The 22,247-nt window shown below is 40.7% G+C and overlaps 1 protein-coding gene and 1 long non-coding RNA gene across 3 annotated transcripts; one reads left to right on the top strand and one right to left on the bottom strand.

Moving 5' to 3' along the window:
• Positions 1-1,534: 1,534 nt before the first annotated feature.
• Positions 1,535-15,973, bottom strand: DIO2 (iodothyronine deiodinase 2). Of its 2 annotated transcripts, none has more exons than XM_019969342.2 (2): positions 15,752-15,973; positions 1,535-7,636 (listed from the first exon to the last, which is right to left on the bottom strand). In XM_019969342.2, exons 1-2 carry the CDS (start codon positions 15,971-15,973, stop codon positions 7,049-7,051), a joined length of 810 nt encoding a protein of 269 aa, XP_019824901.1. In that variant the 3' UTR covers positions 1,535-7,048. The 2 variants fall into 2 exon arrangements, with proteins under 2 accessions (XP_019824901.1, XP_019824902.1); XM_019969343.2 differs by having other exon boundaries at positions 7,061-7,636.
• LOC109565392 (uncharacterized) lies at positions 14,791-21,790 on the top strand. The gene is made up of 3 exons (XR_002181667.2): positions 14,791-14,892; positions 15,579-15,989; positions 20,007-21,790. It is a non-coding gene; the product is annotated as an uncharacterized lncRNA (long non-coding RNA).
• Positions 21,791-22,247: the final 457 nt, after the last annotated feature.

Below are 22,247 nucleotides of genomic sequence, written 5' to 3' on the forward strand. Positions count from 1 at the left end.
AAGAATACTGGAGTGGGTAGCCGTTCCCTTCTCTAGGGGGTCTTCCTGACCCAGGGATCAAACCCCCATCTCTTGCATTGCAGGCAGATTCTTTTCTGTTAGAACCACTAAAGAAGCCCGTATTTAACCATGTTGCAAATATATTCCTTGTCATTAACAGGACACTGCCTTCGTAAACCATTCTTATCCTTTATATTGTCTCATAATGGAAAGTGCTTAATATAAATGTTTTTAGATGTTGATTTTTTCATCACACACTAGTGAACAATCATGTAAATAATTATACACATACACACACAGATATGCAGATGACACCACCCTTATAGCAGAAAGTGAAGAGAAACTAAAAAGCCTCTTGATGAAAGCGAAAGAGGAGAGTGAAAGTTGGCTTAAAGCTCAACATTCAGAAAACGAAGATCATGGCATCTGGTCCCATCACTTCATGGGAAATAGATGGGGAAACAGTGGAAACAGTGTCAGACTTTATTTTGGGGGGGCTCCAAAATCACTGCAGATGGTGACTGCAGCCATGAAATTAAAAGACGCTTACTCCTTGGAAGGAAAGTTATGACCAACCTAGATAGCATATTCAAAAGCAGAGACATTACTTTGCCAACAAAGTTTCGTCTAGTCAAGGCTATGGTTTTTCCAGGAGTTATGTATGGATGTGAGTGTTGGACTGTGAAGAAAGCTGGGCGCTGAAGAATTGATGCTTTTGAACTGTGGTGTTGGAGAAGACTCTTGAGAGTCCCTTGGACTGCAAGGAGATCCAACCAGTCCATTCTGAAGGAGATCAGCCCTAGGTGTTCTTTGGAAGGAATGATGCTGAAGCTGAAACTCCAATACTTTGGCCACCTCATGCAAAGAGTTGACTCATTGGAAAAGACTCTGATGCTGGGAGGGATTGGGGGCAGGAGGAGAAGGGGACGACAGAGGATGAGATGGCTGGATGGCATCACTGACTCGATGGACGTGAGTTTGAGTGAATTCCGGGAGTTGGTGATGGACAGGGAGGCCTGGTGCGCTGCGATTTATGGGGTCGCAAAGAGTCGGACACGACTGAGTGACTGAACTGAACTGACATACATATTAATATATACACAACTACATATATATGCATATATATACACACACACATACAGGCATACGTGCTGTGTGTTATATGTATTGCTTAAACCGACTTCTTGGAAAGTTTATTTTTTGCACTTAGAAAACCTGGGGTGTAAATATAACAAAGTAACAGTTTGCTCCACAGTCCCTTTAACAGGCCCCTTTCCATGAATTCTGAGTGCAACTTGTTCATGAATATGGAAAGTATCTGAAGATTTTCTTTTAACTTGTCTTGATTTCCTTGAAGACTCTGGCACACAGCATGAGATTAAAATAACCTGGCGTTGCTGGCGATTTTGCCCACAAATACCAAGGAATAAATATTAGAATGATGGATTCTCTTTCCCTTGTCAACCATGAATGTATTCCTGCCAGGGGCAAGGTCTAGAGAGTAAGTTAAAAATAAACAAGTAGAACCAGAGAGTAACTTTATTCTTTTATTCAAAGTTTATTAAAATAAAGAACAAATTTAAAAGCACACATACCACTCAGCACCAATATAATAACACTCTTTCTACTGATAATCTCCAAAGCATTTCTGTTTCTGCAGTTGAGAAGCAGAGATACACACACACACATTCTCACCACATTTACCCAGTACTCATAGCATCATGCCCCGAATATTCTCCTTGCTAGGGAGGCGAGGATGGGCAGAGGCAAACGAGTGTGACTACATCCAACCACTAACTGAGTCAAGGACTCTTTCGTTAGCAGTTATCATTTGCACACTAGTAACTTCTGCACATTCTAATCTCCCCGTCCGGGTGCCCGATTATCTGGGCGAGAGATGGAGTCTGGTGACGATGTGATGCAAATTTAAACAAAACTGGCCAACATTCCCTACCCAATATCTTTTAATTGCTTTGGTTATAAAGTACTGGATTCTTATGTCATGACATCTTCCAATCTTAACACCCATAAAAACCGCACCGACCAGTGACATGGACTGGAGAAGCCTTGAGAGGATTTTCTTTCTTTCCCACTCTATTCTGTGGGTTTCTTTCATTTATGTGTTTACCTATTTGCTTTGGGGGGAGGGGCAGGGAATGGGAGTTTTGAGCCAAAATAGTGACTTCATTAACCATCTCCTGGGTCGTCGAAGTCTCTGCAGCAAATTAAAAAAAAAATAAACTCCATGGAGCTCCAGTGCGGCTGTCCAAGTTGGCATAGAGCCCCAACTTGCATGAGCAGTATTGTTCAGAGATCACTACGTATTTGCCAACTGATTGACTCACCTTGGAACGGCACTGGATCTTAAGTCTGAGACCTTGCTTCTGGAGCTATCCAGAAGGCAAGGCATTTAGGAAGTGGCCCAATATTTTGCTAAAGCCACTCTAATGGCACTCATCAGTCCTCCTCCAAAAGTGAGAAGTTTCTTTCCAGGTCTTCCCAGATCAATAGACCAAGCCCCCAGGGCCTAGTTCTTCCCAGTTTGCAACTTCCTGAATCGCCCAGGTCCTGGTCCCCTTCTTTCATACAGGAGGCTACCAAGAGAGGGTGGATCACCAAGCCGAGGTTGGTACTTACACCCCGTCTGGACTTATATAGGAAGGCTGGGCTTAGCTTCTATTTTTAAGGTAAAGGAGGAAGAAGAGAGGAGGTTGGAATATAACTAAAAATATTTTAGTTCTGATTTTTGGCAATATCATTTTTTAAAGAAAAACTCTTGTTTTTCTTTAAAAAAATTAATTTTTAAATTTTAAAATTAAAACCTCACTGAGAAATTAAGAATCTCACTGTTAATCTCCACTGCTCAGAGAATAGCACTGAGTTATGTTCTGAAAAGCTTTAAATGCTGGCAAAGGTTTTATTAATTCTTCAATGGGACAGAAGTTAGTGTCTATTTTTTCCCCTTTGCAATGGCCATCTGATTGTAATTAAGTTTATCTTCCAACTGTAAGTCAGAAATTAGGTAGAATAAATGTCCATGTTTATCCTCTTATCATCCACAGAATGGGAAGTCCTGCATGTACATTAATGCATTCTGCTTGCTGTGGACACAGCCCATAGGGCATGCTGAGGGCAACTGATATCCTATATCCAGCTGGGAATTTCCCCAAAGGCACAGACATTGTCTTTAACCTGCGTCTATGGTATTTTATGCAGCAAGGCAGCATCCATGTATGATCTCCCCATATTTCATAAGTTTTATTCAAGAGCCCAAAATGTGAAATACACTCAGACAAAATGAAAGAGAGCAGGCCTTTCTGCTCTTCTTGATCACAGAATTGGCATTTCCTGGTTAATGGTAGGAAAGTGAAAGTGTTAGTCACTCAGTTGTGTCTGACTTTCTGTGACCCCATGGACTGTAGCCCACCAGGCTCCTCTGTCCATGGGATTCTCCAGCCATGAATACTGGAGTGGGTTGCTATTCCCTTCTCCAGGGGATCTTCCTGACCCAGGGATCGAATCCAGGTCTCCTGCATTGTGGGCAGATTCTTTATCATCTGAGCCACCACTTAACTAAATCAATAGACCATTTCAAAGTTGATATTACTAAAAATCAGGGGTACATTCTACAAACAAGGTGAAGACAAAAGACCAGAGATCAAAAATATGAATATGAAAAGTCATATGAGTTAAATGATCATAACTTTAGCTATACATAGCAAGTACAGCACTAACCTGCTTCTAAGGAGGTCAGGTACACTTTAATATCTGTATGAAAGTGAAAGTGTTTGTTGCTCAGCCGTGTCAGACTCTGTGTAATCCCATGAACTGTGGCCCACCAGGCTCCTCTGTTCATGGAGTTCTCCAGGCAAGAATACTGGAGTGGGTTGCCATTTCCTTCTCCAGGGGATCTTCCCGACCCAGGGATTGAACCTGGGTCTACTTGCACTGGAGACAGATTCTTTACCATCTGAGTCATCAGGGAAGCCCAATCTCTGTGACACACTTATCCTATTGTGCAAGCATTTCATGTATGCCCATTCAAGAAAGTCATTATTGATTTCACTATTATTTTCTCTAAGCAATAAAGTAAGTTTTGAATAGTTCCAAGACATAAGTCTTTCAAACAGTACATGTTGGAGTAAATCCAGATGCTATAAATAACACCCAAAATTGCTTGGAAACTATTTCTATAATAGACAAGCTAATTCAGTTTAAAAGGCTAAACTGATAGCTCCATGTAAACATAGCCTATGGGGTTGGGTGGGAGGGAAATATTTAGGTTCTAAAAAAAGACATCATATATATATATATAGAAGTTTATATATGTATATATAAACTTATATCTTATACCATATATATATATATATAAATTTATAAATTTTGCCTTGTGAGAACAGGAACAAAAATCCTTCAAAGGAACATACTTTATAAAAGATAAGATAGGTGGGGTATTGATTTCAGGGTATTGACAATACCTGTCAGTTTCAGGATATTGACAATCTAAGAATTTCTGTGAGCATACCAGCTAAACACTGATTCTCCTCTATCTCAAATAATGAGTTCTTATTAAGTTCCTTATAAGATACACCACAGGAAATCACAAAAGTTCATGTTGAGATAAATAAGTTATGTAGTTATAGGCTTCTCCTAACTCTGATAACACCAAGCCATTTTACATACTGTAGGATTCCTGAGCTTTGTCAATTCACTTTCTCCATTGGCCCTCAACAGCCTTTCTTCCGGTAACTCTCCTGTGTTCCACTGAACATGTCTTTGTCCCTGATACTCAGTCTATACCTTTGTGTGTTTACTTCCCACTGCTTCCCGTCTCCACCAGCCTATCCTCAGGGAGAAGAACTGCATGCACACAACCTTCTCTTTCTTTAAAAATGTATCACGGCAGGGTAGTTTTCTCATCACCCTTTCCCCCAGACAACTGGCACTGCCTGCCTTAGCCACGTCTCATCCCCCCACCAGCTTCGCCAACATCCTGTTCCCTTACTGTACGTGTAGAACAAAGGGGAGGTTTACAGACAACAGCGTGAGTGTGCTGCCACCAACTTTTCTTTTTCTTCCCTAGGATACCACACAAATCACGACACTATTCTGAAGGTAAAAATCAAGGGGCTATGCCAATAAATCAAGGGGTTTAACAACTAAGGACTCAGAAATACTCTATTCTCAATGTGATTTTCCAGAAATTCATTAATGTCACATTTTCAAAATTTGTTTCTTTGTTGGTACATTTTGTAGAATTTAGAACAGTAAGAAGGTTAAATGTTGCAGTGAAAAATAATCAGTTTTTAAAATGGAGCTTTAATATCTAAACAATAAACGATACAGTGATATGACTATTATGTTGCTCCATTTAAAAAATAAAATGGTTTTTGGTTCTTGCACACTCAGTTCCCATTTTTTTTCTGATTTCAGGCAGTTAGTTCAGGAAGATATTTTCGATTTTAGATATCTTTTATATTACTTTTATGATTCAATTATTAATGGAATGGCCATAGGAACCTTTGATTGTACATATAAATATAACCATATACTATGATCTGATAACATCCTCAAATTTACAATAAAAATTTAATATACAAAATTGGTTGATCTTTTTTGGAAGTTAGGACATTAGTTAATACTTATATTACTTATAAGTAGAACTATATCTTCATTTTAAAGAGAAATATGGAATATATATTTAAATAGCATTATAAAAATGTACTACAGAAGTCTTAGATGACTCTACCTCATCTAAGAGGAACAAAGGAAAACCCAAGTCCAAATTAAATATGAATGGGAATTCCATCCTACCAAACTCCATGATCCTGAGGATTTCATCAGTAGCAAAGCCTCCAAAATCGCTGATGGGAATTGTCTCACACTTTCTTGTCCTCTATTTGGCTCTATATTGCTGAGCTCATCATTCAGAGAACACTGCCATAGAGGCCCAGACCAAGAAGCAATGGGACCACAGTACAACTGTAGGGATGCAGAGGGGGACCCTGGCCCCACTGGGCCCACTGGTGTTACCTTTCCTCAGCATCACGAGGTATAATCACCTGCTGAACACGTAAACACCACAAACATGTTTCAAAAAGTAATACAAATATTAAAATGCATTTTTTCCCTCTCAATCCCCCTTTCTCTTCAATCCAGGAATATATGACAAATACATAGATCTCATATGTATATTCTCTATGCTATCTTAGTGGAGCTTCTTTTTCTAGCTTTGCGTATGTTTCCATGTTTCTGTGACTGACAAATTAGTACCACTCTCTACAGTTTCAAGGTGAAGCTCTATGAAACCTCCTAATCTTTCTGCCTCATTTTCCTAGCTTGTCGGTTTGATTTGCTTCTAGTACTTTCTCCACCTGTGTAGAAAGTAACCATCAGATATCAGATGACCATTCTAACCCTCCAGTAGGTATCATTCTTGATATCTGCAAATATACCTGCTAGTTCTGGGACATCCAGACTGGCACAGAGCAGTACATGGCTAGAAACTAGAAGGTCAGAAACTTCTCTAACATGTTAAACAATAAGGTCCTAACCACATGGCCTGGACTTGAAGACTCATTCTCAGTAAAGATTTGGCAAATATCCAGCTGGGCTCTATCCATACTGAATAAAGCCCAGGTAATACCCTTTACACTAACAAGGATGGTGGCTTCCCTAACATAGCAGTCATTCCCGTAGTCTTTTCTTCAGGTCCCAGGGCAGACATCAGCTGTATCACTTCTTTTATGAGGGCAGAAATGAACACATGCTGAAACAAGTTTTCTTCTTTTCCATCTTGGGATCTTTTCATTCTGGGCTTTTCACCAGGAAGAGAAGAGATAGGGCTACTATTTAGCCAAAAGCCATTTAAGTGGTCAAAGTAGTATCCAGATGTTAGAGGTTTATGTTCTTCTGACACGTAAATTCCCGTCTTTCAGTGAGAAAATGGGACTCAGTTGAAATAGTGGATTGAATTCTTAGTTTCCTTGTCTTTACATAAATTAAAAAAAAAAAAAAAAAGCTCTGTTACAATCATACTTTTAACCAGCTAATCTAGCTTTCATCTCTTGCTGAAATTCTTCTCCAGCCAACGCCGGACTTCTTGCAGGTTGTAAAAGAAGGGGCCCTTTCCTCCCAGATAAGCAATTTTCTGTCTCTGCACGATGCACACACGTTCAAAGGCTACCCCATAAGCAACGTTGGCATTATTGTCCATGCGGTCAGCCACAACTCGGCACTGGGGCGGCAAGGAGAAACGCTCCAGGAGCTGGTGGGCTGCTGCGCATCGGTCTTCCTGGTTCCGGTGCTTCTTCACCTCGAAAAACAAAGAAGAATCCCCAGGCACTGCCCAACCATCTGAAGGATGAGCCTCATCAATGTAGACCAACAGGAAGTCAGCCACGGATGAGAACTCTTCCACCAGTTTGCTGAAGGCTGGCAGCTGGTTAGTGAAAGGAGGTCAAGTGGCCGAGCCGAAGTTGACCACCAGTGGGCGCTCAGGGCTGGCAAAGTCCAGAAGGTGGCATTCAGTTCCATCCACTGTTTTCTCCTGGGCACCATTTCCACTGGTGTCACCTCCTTCCGGACTGGAGACATGCACCACGCTGGAATTGGGGGCATCTTCACCCAGTTTCACCTGGTGATGGAAAACGAAAGAGAGAGGCAAGACCACATGAAGCACGCACTCACTTCAGTTCACTCTGTACAGAAACGATTGGCTCTAATAAAATGCAGCATTTCCTTCGGAGGATATGGTAAACACATATTGACTTGAGTAAAGACCCATCATGGCAGGTAAGGTAATGAATGGCCCTAAAGAGAATAAAAGTCTTTTTCATTCTGTCTAGTCACTAAAGGCAATTCTTCTCATCACTGAAGGTACTGCAGTTAACTGTCTTCATAATTAAGTTGAGGCTAATGTTCTTTACTGTGCTTACTCTGTGTCAGTGCTTAGCTCACAATATATAACAAATGATTAATGGGTTTCATTTTAGAAGTGAAAAGTGAATGGTCTACTTTAAAATAAATGATCAGAGTTGTGGGACATGGCACCTCTTTCTGAATTCCCACTTCTGAATTCTAAAGTACTCAGGAAAGTCCTTTATAGTCTTGCCTAAAAGTCATTTAATCTGAACCAATGGACAAGGATGCCTATGGACTCTATTTCTACCCAGAATGCAAAAACCTGGGGTCTGCCATTTATAAGAAGAGCTACTCCCACTTAATCTCTCAAGAGCTGCAACTATCCCATCTGTAAAATGGTCATTTATAATGTCCATCTTCCTCATATGTTTATGGAAGGATGACACAGGGAAAAGAGCTCTGTACACTATAAATCATTGTGGGAGTGTAAGTTGCCATTATAGATGCCATGCAAACATGTGAAACTGAATACCATTTTTATGAGTAATTCTATGTTGTAATATAATTATTCTTAGAAGTGATTCGAGCTTTCTTTGGTATGACATCCTTTCTGGAGGTTTCTATAGCTACTGCATACTTTAGGGTTCTTTTGACTAGAACCTCGCCATTTCCATTAAACAAACAAATGAATGGAAACATATACTTTTATCTTTTGTAGAATCGGACTTTTAATTTCTCATATTTCATGTGTGTCTTAGTTTGTTTCACCTTTTTATCTCAGAAGTCACAAGCCATTTACTTTCCTTCCACACATTTTATTAACAAATCCCACTGGATTTAGAATGCTCAGGCAGAAGAGGTGTAGCGCGAAACTGTTCTAGGTGCTCCCTTTGCATGTGGTTTAAATTGCTGAACACAGACTGAAAGAAAGTTTGCTGGCCTTTGAATCTGTAAATTGATAATAAAAAGCAGGCAATATAAAAGAGCCAATTACTTCAGTTTGAATTAACAGAATTGGATCTTCCCCTAGAATGGTTTAATCAAAGCCAATAACATTGGGGACAACTTACAGCAGTATAAGTGATTTTTATACACTGTCCTTAATATTACAAAACACTTCCAACTGGATTCATTTTCCCCCTCATATAAATACCACCGCATGTAACATTGATGTTAATTGAAGTCACTTACAAGCGAATTGTTAAAAACTCAACAATTTAAACCGATATAAAACACTCAAGGGGTTTCATGGAGAAGCTTCTACCTCATGTTAATACATAACTTGTTTTAACTGCAGAAGAAGTAGTCAAGAAATCCTTTATCTCCCTTGTGAAAAATCCTAGCAGGGCAGGTTTAAAACAAGGACTATAAGCTTTCTAAAATAAATGTTAAAACAATAATCTTCTTTCTTAGAAAAGGAAGGTGGTGTTGTGATTTAAATAAGTACATTTGTTTTCAATCACTGTCAGGAAAAAAGTTATTTTCTTTATATTAATTTTCTTGGTTAATTTGTAAGTGGAACTAGGTGAAGAAACCTAGTAAACCACTTTGAGCTGGACTGTTTTATATGAGCTACATTCATCTCTTGAAATTTTAAAATGTACTTAAAATGCAAAGATATACATCCTAAAGGTATTATAAGCTTTTTAATCTATGGGTTATTTTTGTACTTATTTGTAGATTTAGATAAAAGGTAGCATTACCATCACCTTCTCATTATATCTTCCCCATTTAAAAAAACCAATAATGATTCTAGGATGGCTGCTTCTAACACTATTGTCGTGCTGTGTTTTTCAACATGCTGTGATACGAAGATCTGAATGCATTCAGACCAGTCTGAGGAACCCATACGCAGGAGAAGAATCATCTCTGGCCTGCAGACTTGTAGGTTCCTGGTAGGCTGAAAACACCCACCTGCATTTTGGAGTCCTTTCTAAGAATGGACCAGTTGTGTTGGCCTTGTGACATGGGCCTCTGATGCCCCTGACTCTCGCCCAAGCCGAACTGTTGATCCTTGCATTATGCCTGATTCTTCAACTGAGTAATCTAATCTGCCTTCAGTCGTAGGTGACTCTCTTGTTACCTGTAATTAGTTTTCTTGGAATGTTAAAGCACCTTCTCCTTCTTTAGTGACAATGTATAGTTCAGCCACATAATTTTCTCAAAATACAAACACGTTAGTTCAACTTAGAAAACTTAAAACACGTACAACACCTCTACTTTAAAATATTAGGATAAGCTACCAAATGTATCATGTTCTTTAGTGTGTGTGTTTGGGGGGGGAGTGGGCAGAGGTTGGCATTTTGTTAAGCTGGAGAACAATGGATATGTATGCTTGGAATTTTTGGTTGAATAAAGTTTTGAATGGATGGTAGCTGTTATCATCTTAGCTGGAGATCAGCAAAGCATTTTACATTCATAATAACCTTGACCTACAGTGAACATCAGCACATTGGAGTGATGGAAGACCTCACCAAGGCAGATGACTTCAAAGGGTGAAGCCCCTGGAAGCCCCTGTAGAGCACCGCCACAGTCCACACCCAGTCCTGTTGTTCTGTTCTTGATCATCTCTGCTGTTCAGTGCATAAAATGAGAGTAGCCAATCCTCTTTATTTTGTAAAGGAGCCATAGGACTTGACTGCAGATTAGAATGCCATAAAAAAAATTATACTTTTGTTCATGAGGGTGATTAGGTAAGATAAAATGCATAGGTATGCACAATTCTATTACTACAAATAGGAGGGAAAAACACACACCCATGATTTGAAGGTCCAGACATGAGTAGATCAGTAGTCTGCTTTTATAAATGTCATATTCTAATCATTCAATTTATGTATTTTTTGCTAAAAACTGCTGATATGGGATAATTTAGCAACAATAAAGGGAAAAGCTTTTTATAAAATGAAAGTCTGCTTTAAACTGAAAAAAAAAAACATCTTTTAGAAGGATATTATTGTTCATTTCTCACCTTCCTATTTGGTCATCAAGAAAATTAAGTTTGTATTATGACCAAAGTTTCAAAGGGTGAATTTCTTAGTTTACTCTGCTTCACACCTTGCTGAGGTAGAATGGGAGAATCATCGCTGTCTTCCACGATGGAAGAGTCTTTCCCAAGGAGCAAAGCATTCCTTGACAGAAAGCCAAAACGATGAAGAAAATAAAGTTGGTCCATAGTAACATTTAGGCTGCAGGAAAGAAGCTTGACAAAAACCAGTTATCCCCTGGTACTCCCAAGCCCTGTTTGAATTTCCCACAGTGGCACAGAAAGTCTCCTGGCCACAAGTTACCTATCATCTTCATTTCTCCTTCTTAGAGGGTTTGTGTTTGGTTTTTGTCCTTAATGAGACATATTTGCCAAAGAGGCATTCAAAAGGCATTTTTTACTCTTGCGGAAGAGTAATTAGGTCGGTACCTCTTTCCCTGCCAGCATTAGCCGCTCTAAAGAGAACCCTGCCCAGTATTTAATGCCCAAACACAAGAAGCATCATTTCCACTAATTGGTCTTGAAGTTCCGATGTTCCCAAAGGGTCCCTTTATTTTGCAAGGATCAGAAAGGACATACGTAAAATGTAATATCGTCATCACTGACTTTTACCTCTCTCATCTGCTCTATTACATCTGTCCTTTCTTCTGTTTTTTAAAATCAACATCAACACAACACCAACAAGGGAGGGAAATAAAGGGTTTGCATTTTTATAACAGAAGACATCTCTGGGCCAAGCTCAAATGTTGTCATAGCCATATTTATAAATATGAACAATATGGTGTATATTTGATTCCCTTGATGATAGGATCCCTTTTGCGGACAGTTTTCAGTGCATGAGGAAAAGGATAATGCTGCTTTAGCATGTGGACTGTGAAATGCAGGGCAAGGGAAAAAAAAAAGAAAGAACCATTCATCAAGGAGAAGCTGGAAATAGAGCATATACTACTAACCTTGTTTTTCTTCCTTTTCCACAGCCTGAGAAAGGCCTCTGGACAAAATATCACCTAATCTCATGATAGAAAGCAAAGCAAATGATAAAAATGGGGGTAGGTATGTGGCAGAATTCTTTTTACACCTCCTTCTTGCTCTCCAAAGCCCTGGAAATTTCAAATTCTTTGACACAATGACCAGGCTACATCAATGTCCTTACAGACGTGGCCAAACAATTATTAAGCAGCATTTTAACCATTTATATTCACATCGGCCAAACAAATCAGAGGATCAGCTACCTACTCTTTCCTCTGAGTTCAATTCCCTGTTTGGCCATTCTCTGTTTGATTTGTAACTTGAAAACACAGCTCGAAGCTCTATCATTTCCCAGTGTTTTATCCAAGTGATGAACAAACTCTGGCGGGAGCCTGCCTTGTGTTCTTTGGGGAGTGTTTCTTTCTTAGAAGAGCCATTTTCCATTATAGAAACGAGTGTCAAAAGGCTGAGGGGAGTGAAGAGGAGGAGGAGAATGTTAAAGAGACCCTTTCAAAACCAAAATTATATGTTCAAATGAATATGTTTTCTGTGCCACAGCAGTATTGCCCATGTAGGAGCTAAAGTGCTTGTCAGCATCTATACTGTGTGTTTATTTTACACTTCATTTAGGTAGGAGCCAGCCTCCCAGACAGAGCAGTCTGCTTACTGGTTGTATTTTTGAGTCTTTGAGTACCAGTACAAAGATGCAGTGTTAGACGCAGTGACACTGACTAGGGAAAACTTAAATAACAAACATCTATTATACACCTCAATCTCTCAACAAAATCCATTAGACTTCCTTTTTTCATCAAAATCATGCTTGGGACTCCCTCTAATCAAACCCAAATTATCTTTACAGGCTTCCCTAGAAAGTTCATTTTAAGTCCCATGCAACATTTTAACGAAGAAGGGTTTTCTGTTTTATTTTGTCCCAAGTTTTTTGGTTTTTTTTCATTTCTTTGTTGCGTCCTGCAGAAGCCAAACACAGGGATAACATTTTTACCACACTTTCTCTAAATAGGTTCTCAAGTATCTGCCATTCGACAACCAGGAGAGTTAGAAACGGCCTGCCTCCTTGGATGGTATGTGCACACTCGACATCCCGGAACACGCTGCTTCTGGGGGTGGCGGCCTCAAGTCAGGATTGTGAAACAGGGCGACACCAAACAGAGACTCCTCCAGTGAGTCTCTAGACATGGCTACACCCAACGGCAGTGGCACAGATGACAGCAGCATTCAGGGAAGTGATTCAACCCGTTTTCGAGGTTCTGAGTGACCCCGAATTGCCACCACCACCCTTTCTACACTTGGAGATGGAAGAAGACCTAAATTCAGCACAAGCTGCGTTTACCATGTTTCCAGTCATCACACACCCAGTCCAGTCTTATCTCTGGATATATGAGTTCTTGGGTTGCTTCTTCTCATGGCAGCATTTACATAAGTCATGAAAAACGAACAGCATGACATCAGTCATGAATTTGGTCACTAATCAGTAGACAGAAAGAGTACAGAAGAAGAACACACAAACCATGTGCAAAGAAGAAAACAGATCACTCAAGCTTCTCAGTCCCTTGGAGGAGGGACAACAAAACATTGCAACACAATGAAACCCTATACATTGGTGAAAAAATAAATAAGTGATCAAGGTTATTAAAGAGGCATGTGTTTCCTTTTCTCTTTTTACTTCAGTAAGCTGCTTGATAGGAGAAACAGCTTCACTTAACATGGGTGGGTACCATTACCCCCTCCATATTTTGTGGAGGGTATCTATGAATACAGGTAAAATTCTCCAAAGCAGTGGTTTTTCCTGTATGGCAAAAGTCAATGACTTTCAAAACAGGAAGAGTTGAATAGAGATCAAATAACTGACATTGCTATGATATCTCCTAACACCTAGGAAAAACAGATACAGGTGAAAGAACTTCCTAAGTCATAATACACCTAACATACTTGTGTAAGCCCCACTCTCCTCTAAATTCTCTACCCCTCAAAATGAAACATAAACATTCAGTATATACATGCATGCAAATGAAGCGATCGTCTCAATATCTCCTTCCCACATCACCCATTCAGCCCATGTACATAATATAAAATGAGTTTTTGGTGTTAGAACTTTGAGTAGCACTTAATATTATTATAAAGAAAATTTCACTTACTAACAAGAGCTCTTAACTATTTTCCGATCTTCAGGACAACGAATACAAACCTTCTGCAGGTTAGTGCCAATAACAAAGACAAGTATCATACTAAAACTTCCCTAGTTCACCAGGAATATTTTCTTCTTAAACATTTGTTTAATTTTCAGTGGAAGGATCCCACTCTGGATTCCTTGTTACTAGAAATGATTTCTTATCCTTTGCTGGTGCATAGATATTTTTTAATGTTTATTTTATATTGGAGTATAGTTAACAATGTTCTGCTAGTTTCAGGTATACAGCAAAGTGATTCAGTTATACATATAGACATACCTATTCTTTTTCCAATTATTCTCCCACTGAGGTTATTACAGAGTATTGAGCAGAGTTCCCTGTTCTATATTATAGGTCCTTTTTGATGATGTTTTATATAGAGCAGTGTGAACATGTGAATCCCAAACTCTCAATCTATCTTTCCCCCCAACCATTCCCCCCTGGTTACCATAAGTTCATTCTCTAGATTTATTTTTCTAGTGTTTATTTATAGAGGACTCGTTCTCTTCTTCCTCTTATTCTAGTTTTCCAGCTGTTTCTGAGGCTCTGCCTGCCTATAATACATCACTCACTAGCTCCCACCTTTCTCTTAAACCCCCTTCCCCAGCATCTCGGGCAAGGTGCCTCAATACTGTTGAGGGAAATCAAGGATGTCTGCTTTGACAGTAGCTTTTATGGGATGAGTCAATTCTTCCTAAGCTCAGGGACCTTCAGGAGTCACACGGGCGTAGGGGAGGGAGCAAACTGACAAAGGACCCGGTGCCCTTTCCTCTCTGCCCCTTAAGATCTGACCCAAGGATGCCCCACCACCTCGAAGCAGCATTCTTCACTTCGAAACAAAACCTTTCTGGGTTTGAGAGGGCAGCCCCGGGGACATGGCTTCAGCAGGTAAGTGAAGCCACTGCTTCAGGGTTCTAGGCACGAGTTATAACAGCTTTGAGACTGTCGTGAACCCTAGACTTATCTGCTCGGTCTAAAGGCAACCTGCATAAGTTTTGAGAAACAAAGCAAATGTGGTTTCTCAAACAAAGTCTGGATCGTTGACAGCTTGTTCTCAGACCTTTCCTTTTCAAACAGATACCGAGTAACTCCAGACTCGGTGCCGGATAACTGCTTCAAAAGGCTGAAATCCAGATCAAGGCAGGAGTTGACGGGGCACACAGACTTGCTCCCATTAACTCTTATTTCTACCAGGAATGAAGCCACGACCAGCTGAATCACACCCACTCTGTTATTTCCTTAAATCTTTTTAGCTCTCTGAGAGTCCTGTGTGGTGTTGACTTTCTTCCCCCCTGCTTTTTAGTGCCCACCCATTAAACAGTCTTTCCTAAAGTCTCATGCAGCCTCTCATCAAGCAAAACATCAAAACCGCCAGTTCATGATGAGAGCAGAATAAAGGCAGGGTCTGCCCTCCCCGGACACCTTTCTGACGTTTCCCAACATTATTCTACAGACACGAATACCCTCTGCTCCCAAGTCACAGCAAGCCACTCCTGACTCTTCTTAGAAAGGCTCCTTCTGAAGTCACATAGAGTCACTGGGACTCAGTAATACCTGTCATCCCCAAATCTCAGGTGCGTCATCGTGGGACAGGTGTAGAGAGTAAACACCCGAGCATCACCTTACGGCCTCCAGACAGGGCTCCAGAGCGCTCACCCCTCAGCTCCTGCAGGCATCCGGTCCCCTCCAGCATCTCCGCCTCCCGCCCCCGACAGCCCTGCGGAGAAGCCCCTGGAGCGCAGCTCACCTGTTTGTAGGCGTCGAGGAGGAAGCTTTTCCAGATGCAGCGCATTCCTTCTGAGGTCAGCATGCGCCTCCACTGCCCGCGAGTGGACTTGGAGCGGCTCAGCAGCAGCACCACGTGCTTGAGGAGAATGACCGAGTCATAGAGCGCCAGGAAGAGGCAGTTGGAGAAAAAAACTGGCAGAATCTGCAGTGTGATCAGCAAGTCTACGCTGAGGATGCCCATCTTCTCTGCCTCCCGGGTCAGTTCCCTTGTGCGCTCTGGTTCCCCTTCACCCTCTTATTTAAAAGGGGGTGGGGGTAGTGATGGAGAGAGGTGGGGGGAGGTGAAGGGGGAGGTCGGGGGTGGGGGATAGGGGGAGAGAAGGAGAAAAACTAAATTAAAAAAGAAGCCCAAGTTGTCTCCTTTTTCAAAGCAGAAATGGCAAGACCAAGTTCCAGTCTCTCCAGCCCAGCAGTTGGAGTGTGCCCATCAATTCATTCAATTCGGAGCTGCTGCTTTTTTTTTTTTTTTTCAGGATTTAAGATGTTAAAACAAAAACAAAAACAAAAAAACTGGCGTACCCGTCCCTAATCCAGTTACCCCTCTCAGAGTCGGTTAAAGACAGGCAGTTCTACTTTCATTTCTAAGCACCTATGAGACTGTGGCAGAGATTGCAAAATTTTCTGTAGCTTTTCATTGTCTCTGTGTTCAGAAATGTAGCCCGTTTCTTTCTAGAATTGCCAGAGTTTTGAAAATGTGCTTGTAGGGTAGTTTTTTCCCCTCTTTACTCCGTTTACACACACTTTCTGTTCTTCTCCAGCCTGTCTCACTCTCTCCTTTCCCCAGGAGCGTCTGACTCCTCTTTCCCTGACTGCCTCTGGCTTCTCCTTCCTGCTCTGTCTGTGGTGCAAAGTGCCTCTCTCTGCAGCCCAGTGAGTCTCCCTGAAGCCTTTTATACATTCCCTGGCTAATTGCTGCAATAGAGAAATGAAAGCCTAATCTTGGTAAAGATCTTGACGTCATTGAGAAAGAGGGCTTTACTTTGGCCAGGACTGCAGTGAATAGAAAAGCAAAACTCGACAAGTTTTTTTTTTTTTTTTTTTAGAAGAGGGGGGGTGGCAGAGGGACAGTGGAATTTTGCTTTGTGATTTAAAGAGAGAGGAAAAAATTAATACCTTTGAGGGTTTTCAGGAAATGCTCCCAAACTTTGGGAAAAGTTATTTAATATAGCATGTGGGTTGGTGGGGAAACTCTCCTCTGATTATTATTATTGTTCTTGTTTATTTATAAGGAGTTTGGGAAAGAAAGGTTCCTGGAAGGCAGGTAGAAAAGAGGAAGAGTGATCAGACATGATCTCTGTTCTCTTTCTTGGAAGATGTGAATGCTTACCTTCCGTCTTTATGTCTACATCCTACAACTATCTCCCGTCAGATTTGTGACCTAGGTTCTTTAAATATTTTTGAGTCATGATCTTATTTAAGAAAATCCAAACTGTGAGGTGGAAAACTTTTAAACTCTTTGAATACCATCACAGCACTTCTTTAAAGCTTCTTGTAGAAAATTAGTGCAAATTTTCTTTTCAGTTTTACTGAAGTTTCCAATGCAAAAAAAAAAAAAGAAAGAAATAAACAAGAAAATCTTCCACCCATGAAAGTAGCTAGGTGACCAGACTTCCTTTCCATTCCATTTTGCCTAGATGCAGATTAAATAAAACTTTTATCTAATGGCATTAAGATGCCATCAGAGTAAGAAATACATTCTTTATAAGAGAGCTCTTTAAATTCTGAAATTGCCCTGTTTCTGTTAGCATAGCCCCTAAGAAACATGATACTTTGGGGAATCTTCCTTTTTGCTTGAAAAAATTTTAATAAAATTTGTAGGTTGTTAAGAGCAGACTTTGAATTGTCTCAAGTCACACTGACCACAATCAGTGCTTGCTTTGCCCATTGCTTTCTGAACAGACAGGTACTTAGTCAGACAATGCTTTGGCAGAATGCCATGACCTCCATCTCATTCTAATTTTCTTTCCTCACTTACCTAACAGATCACCTCTAGGAATTATATTTTCTTGGAAAAAGGAATGGCAAGTACAGACATTGGGGTGGGGATATAGAATGGTAGTTGAAAATTAATTTTCTGACTTCTCCATGTTCAAGGAGCTCTCCTTACGCATGAGTTAAGCAGTGGGTGCAAATACGAGGTCCATTTCTCTGTTTTGTCCCTGTTGGTAAAATCTGCAAGATTACGGAACTCATTTAAAAGCCTAGGGCAGGGGTCATTAATTAGTGGACCCGTGGGCCAAATTCAGCATGCATATGCACTTTATCTGGTTGGCATAGTGCTTTTTGGCTTTAAGAAAATAATTGAATGAGAGTGCCTGTAGGTTCTGAGAGACCAGAGTTTTCTGTCTGTTTTGGTCATTGGTATCTCCTAGCAGTTGGAACCATGCCTGGCACACAGTAAGTTCAAGGAAGGAGTCTTGAATGGACAGATGGGCTGGGCATACATTGCTCCACACTAGGGGGCACCATCCACATACAATATGCTGACGCTCACTGGGGTGCTCCAAAACTTTGTACAACCTTGTGGACTTGGGGGTGGTCCTCCCCATTGGCACAACCCTCACCACTCCCTATTGTCCTAAAAACCTGATTCCTTCATTTTTATCATCACTTTAGCCCATGGCAAGTTTTGGATTTGCGTCACATGGACTAAATTTTTAGAGAAGACATCAAAGCTTAGAAAAATGAACAGAAGTCACATAGAAAAATATTTTTCCTATGACTAGCATACAGTGTTAGCAAAGGATATTATTTGTATGCATAATATACATTCACTCCATTCCCTCAGTTTTCTCGACGCACTATGGAAGAAAAGAAGGGACAAAGAAAGGGAGGTGACAACATGGTGTTTTAACTGGTGTAGATGGGAAAACTATGGTGCCCGAAGTGCCAGCTAACAGTGACTGAAGGTGTGGACTCGGGAACACACACTGCCACACAGTGCCCAAGCCTGAAAAGTTCACCCCTTCTCAGACGTTCCTTTTGCTCTATGTGAATTAAACCAGTGCTACTTTAATGTAGAGATATCTTGGTAGCTACGAGCCAATTCTCCTGCACTTGTCATTTGCTTTCAATGCGAGTTGTATGTTTGGAAATGGCAAGACAAGGAGGAGGTTTGGTAGAAAATCAGAAAAAAAAAATGCCTTCTTTTAAAATGCAAAGTTCAAGGCACATGCAGACTACAAATGGTGAAAATCAGATTTTTTTTTTCTTTTTTACATTCTTTATTTATGCTCTTTCCTATAAAATCAGAAGTGTTTGAGAGGGTTTTTTCCTTAAAAAATTAGAAGAACAAATTGGCAGAGAGTCAATCTGATCATGACATTTCTCAGATTTTTTCTATCACTTTCTCTAAATGAATGAATGAATAAATCACAAAACCAAGCACTGTTCTTTTTAGATGGTCTGTCTAATCTAGAAATTATATTTCTCCAAAGCTATTTCTCTTTTTATCATGATTCCTAATGGCTTATTCTAGTTATTAATATTTAGCACTTTGATCTTCAAGTAATTTTATATCCTTTAAGCGACAAAAACAACCCATAAAGTGACAGAGGATGATTTGTCCCAATGTGTAAATGAGAGAAAGTAGATCATCAAGGTTGTAGAGCCCCAGCTGGTATCGGGTATTTCCCCCAACTCTAAACCTCAATTCTTTTCCTGTGTGACTATTTTATTGATCCTGGTCATTACTCTGAAAATGAAAACCCTTGCCCAAAGTGGTTGTACTAGGTAATTTTACCTTCTGAATTACAAAGGATATCTGGGATTCCATATCTGCTTAATATTGCCCAACTCAAGCTCTTGGTTCCATTCGAAAAGCTTGGATATCTTCTTGATCACATAAGTATTCTTAGCCTTAGCGGTTCAGTGGTAAGGAATCCACCTGCCAAGGCAGGAGGTGTGGATTTGATCTTGGGTCAGGAAAATCCCCTGGAGAAGGAAATGGCAACCCACTCCAGTATTCTTGCCTGGAAAATTCCATAAACAGAGGAGCCTGCCAGGCTACAGTCCACGGGGTCACAGAGAGCCACACGACTGAGCGACTGAGCATACAATACAAGGCAATATGTGGTATGCTGGTTGAATTTCCCCATACAATGTTGTATACAGGTTTTAAATTCCAAAAGAGAGGTAGCTAGAGAAAAGTGATTTAGGCTTTTTAATAAGAGAATCACTATAAAATTGTTTTTTTTTTTTTCCCCTTTTGATAGCTTGAGAGCAGCATGTACTACCATTCATTGGCTCCCTCTGGTTGGAAAAGCAAGCATCTGAGTTATAAGGCTTCCTTTGGTCTACTTTTTGACTCTTAAGTTGAAATTAAGAGAATGAAGTTGGATAACCTAAAAGTAAACCCAGAGATTTCAAGGATGGAAGCTACCACTACTCTTTGTTGTCTGAAGACGCCAAAGGGCATTCAAGAATCTATGGAATTCATGCTGTGGATTTTCAAGCAGTCTCAGCTTCATAAAATTTTATTCCTTCTAACTCAAGTGATTTGCTGAAGTAAATTTTAAATGGAGATTAAATTTTACTTTCATAAAAAAAAAAACTTGTCTCATCAATATATTATAAATCCAACAATGTCTGGTCAGGACAGGTTGCACTGATTTTGGTCTGGGAATATGATCGCCATACATACACCCACCTGCCAAGAGTGCATTTCAGAGAAGGAAATCACAAACATTGTTGTTATTTAGTTGCTAAGTCATGTACGACTCTTTGAGACGCCATGGATTGCAGCCTGCCAGGGTCCTCTGTCTATAAGATCTAGATTTCCCAGGCAAGAATACTGGAGTAAGGTGCCTTTTCCTCCTCCAGGGGATCTTCCTGACCCAGGGATCAAACCTGTGTCTCCTGCATTGGCAGGTGGATTTTTTTTTTAACTGCTAAGCCACCTGGGAAACCCAGCCACCACAACTTTCCATCCCTGGTGACTCCTGGTTGTGCTGAGAGGGAGTTATAATGAAGGGTTTATACCACAGTGACTGAATCAGTCAGAATTCCCTGTGGGCCCATCCATTCTACAAACAGTTGTGTTCCCTGCCTTGTGATGAAAGGGGAAGCTCAGTGGATAAACAGACACCCCAGAGTCAATTCTGACGCACTTGAACCAAGCAACTGAATGCTGGGGCCAAGAAGGGGCAGACACTGTGGGAGGGTGAGCGGTCTATCCCAGCAGCCCAGCCGTGTCTTAGGTCCCTTGGCAAACCCTGGCAGAGGGCACTGTCTGAGGTGTTAAGACATTCTCCCCTCAGGAACAGCTGCTGCTCTTTTTTTTCTTCCAGGCCACCTACTGGCAAAACCAAGAAGGAAAGGAAAAGGGAAAACACAGGAGGAGGGGAAAGCAGAAATGGAGAGAAGGAAGATGATGCTGGTGGAGAGGAGAAAGGAATGTAGAAAGGAGAAGACTCAATGAATTGCCCACGGAGGCTGCCACAAGAGAGCCCATTAATGCCTGTTGCGGTGATGCAGGAAGACAGACGACCAGAAACTAGACGGATGCCAGCGACTCAATTCACAGAGGCCACAGCTGTGAGGAGACGACGGCTTTCCTTGGCCGTTGACCTGGTCTAGACCCAAACCGATGGCCAGTCTGCACCCCTGGTGTTCAGACCTCTTTAGGTGCTCTGAGACTCTCTGAGTGTGAATTTTGAGACTCGTTTATTAACCTCTGGAGACACCAGGGTTGGATGGAGGGTTAGTGGAATAGATGAGAAGAAGAACACTCTGTGAAGTTACATGCAGCGAACTCCTTCGGGACAAAAAGCCCTCAGAAGGAACAAATTGAACTCATCTTTTCCCAAAATTTGATTCAGTGTCTTCATTCTCCCCAAATCCTTGACCCAAAGCAATAGACCAAAAGAAACAACGAAACAGTCAGAAGCAGTCATCATTTTTGGAACAACTTTTCTTCTCCTTTGTTTCATTCTACAGCTCATAGGAAACCACCAGATGATAATTAGGTTTTAAAATAAAATAAGTCATTCTCTATAAATGGTTTTATAGTAGCTCTTTTAAAAAATAATCACATATACATCACCTCATTCATATGCTGAGTACATGAACACAGAGCTTGGCAAAAAATATTAAGACACATGCTGCTTCATGCCATTCCAGAGGTAATACTGTAGCTTGTTCCCACTGAGAGCAAAGGATGCCACACCTCCTCTCTCAAGATTCAGTAGGTACAAATGCACAGAGAAAATAAGATAGATATTCTATTTCAAGCTCAGTGAAAGTGGTGAAGCTAATAGAATTAACTGTAGCATGAAAAATCCATGTTTGATATGGGGATAAAATACCTGCAATGAGATTGATTGTACAATAAGATACGTCCCCAAGGGAGGTTATGAAACTATTATCAGTGGACCTCTTCTCGAGGTAGAGAGGGAGGCCAATGAGATAATCTCTCAAAACCCTTTTAAGCCTCTGGTGCTATTAAGATAATAGTT

This window comes from Bos indicus, chromosome 10, assembly GCF_029378745.1.
Source record: "Bos indicus isolate NIAB-ARS_2022 breed Sahiwal x Tharparkar chromosome 10, NIAB-ARS_B.indTharparkar_mat_pri_1.0, whole genome shotgun sequence".
Taxonomy (NCBI): domain Eukaryota; kingdom Metazoa; phylum Chordata; class Mammalia; order Artiodactyla; family Bovidae; genus Bos; species Bos indicus.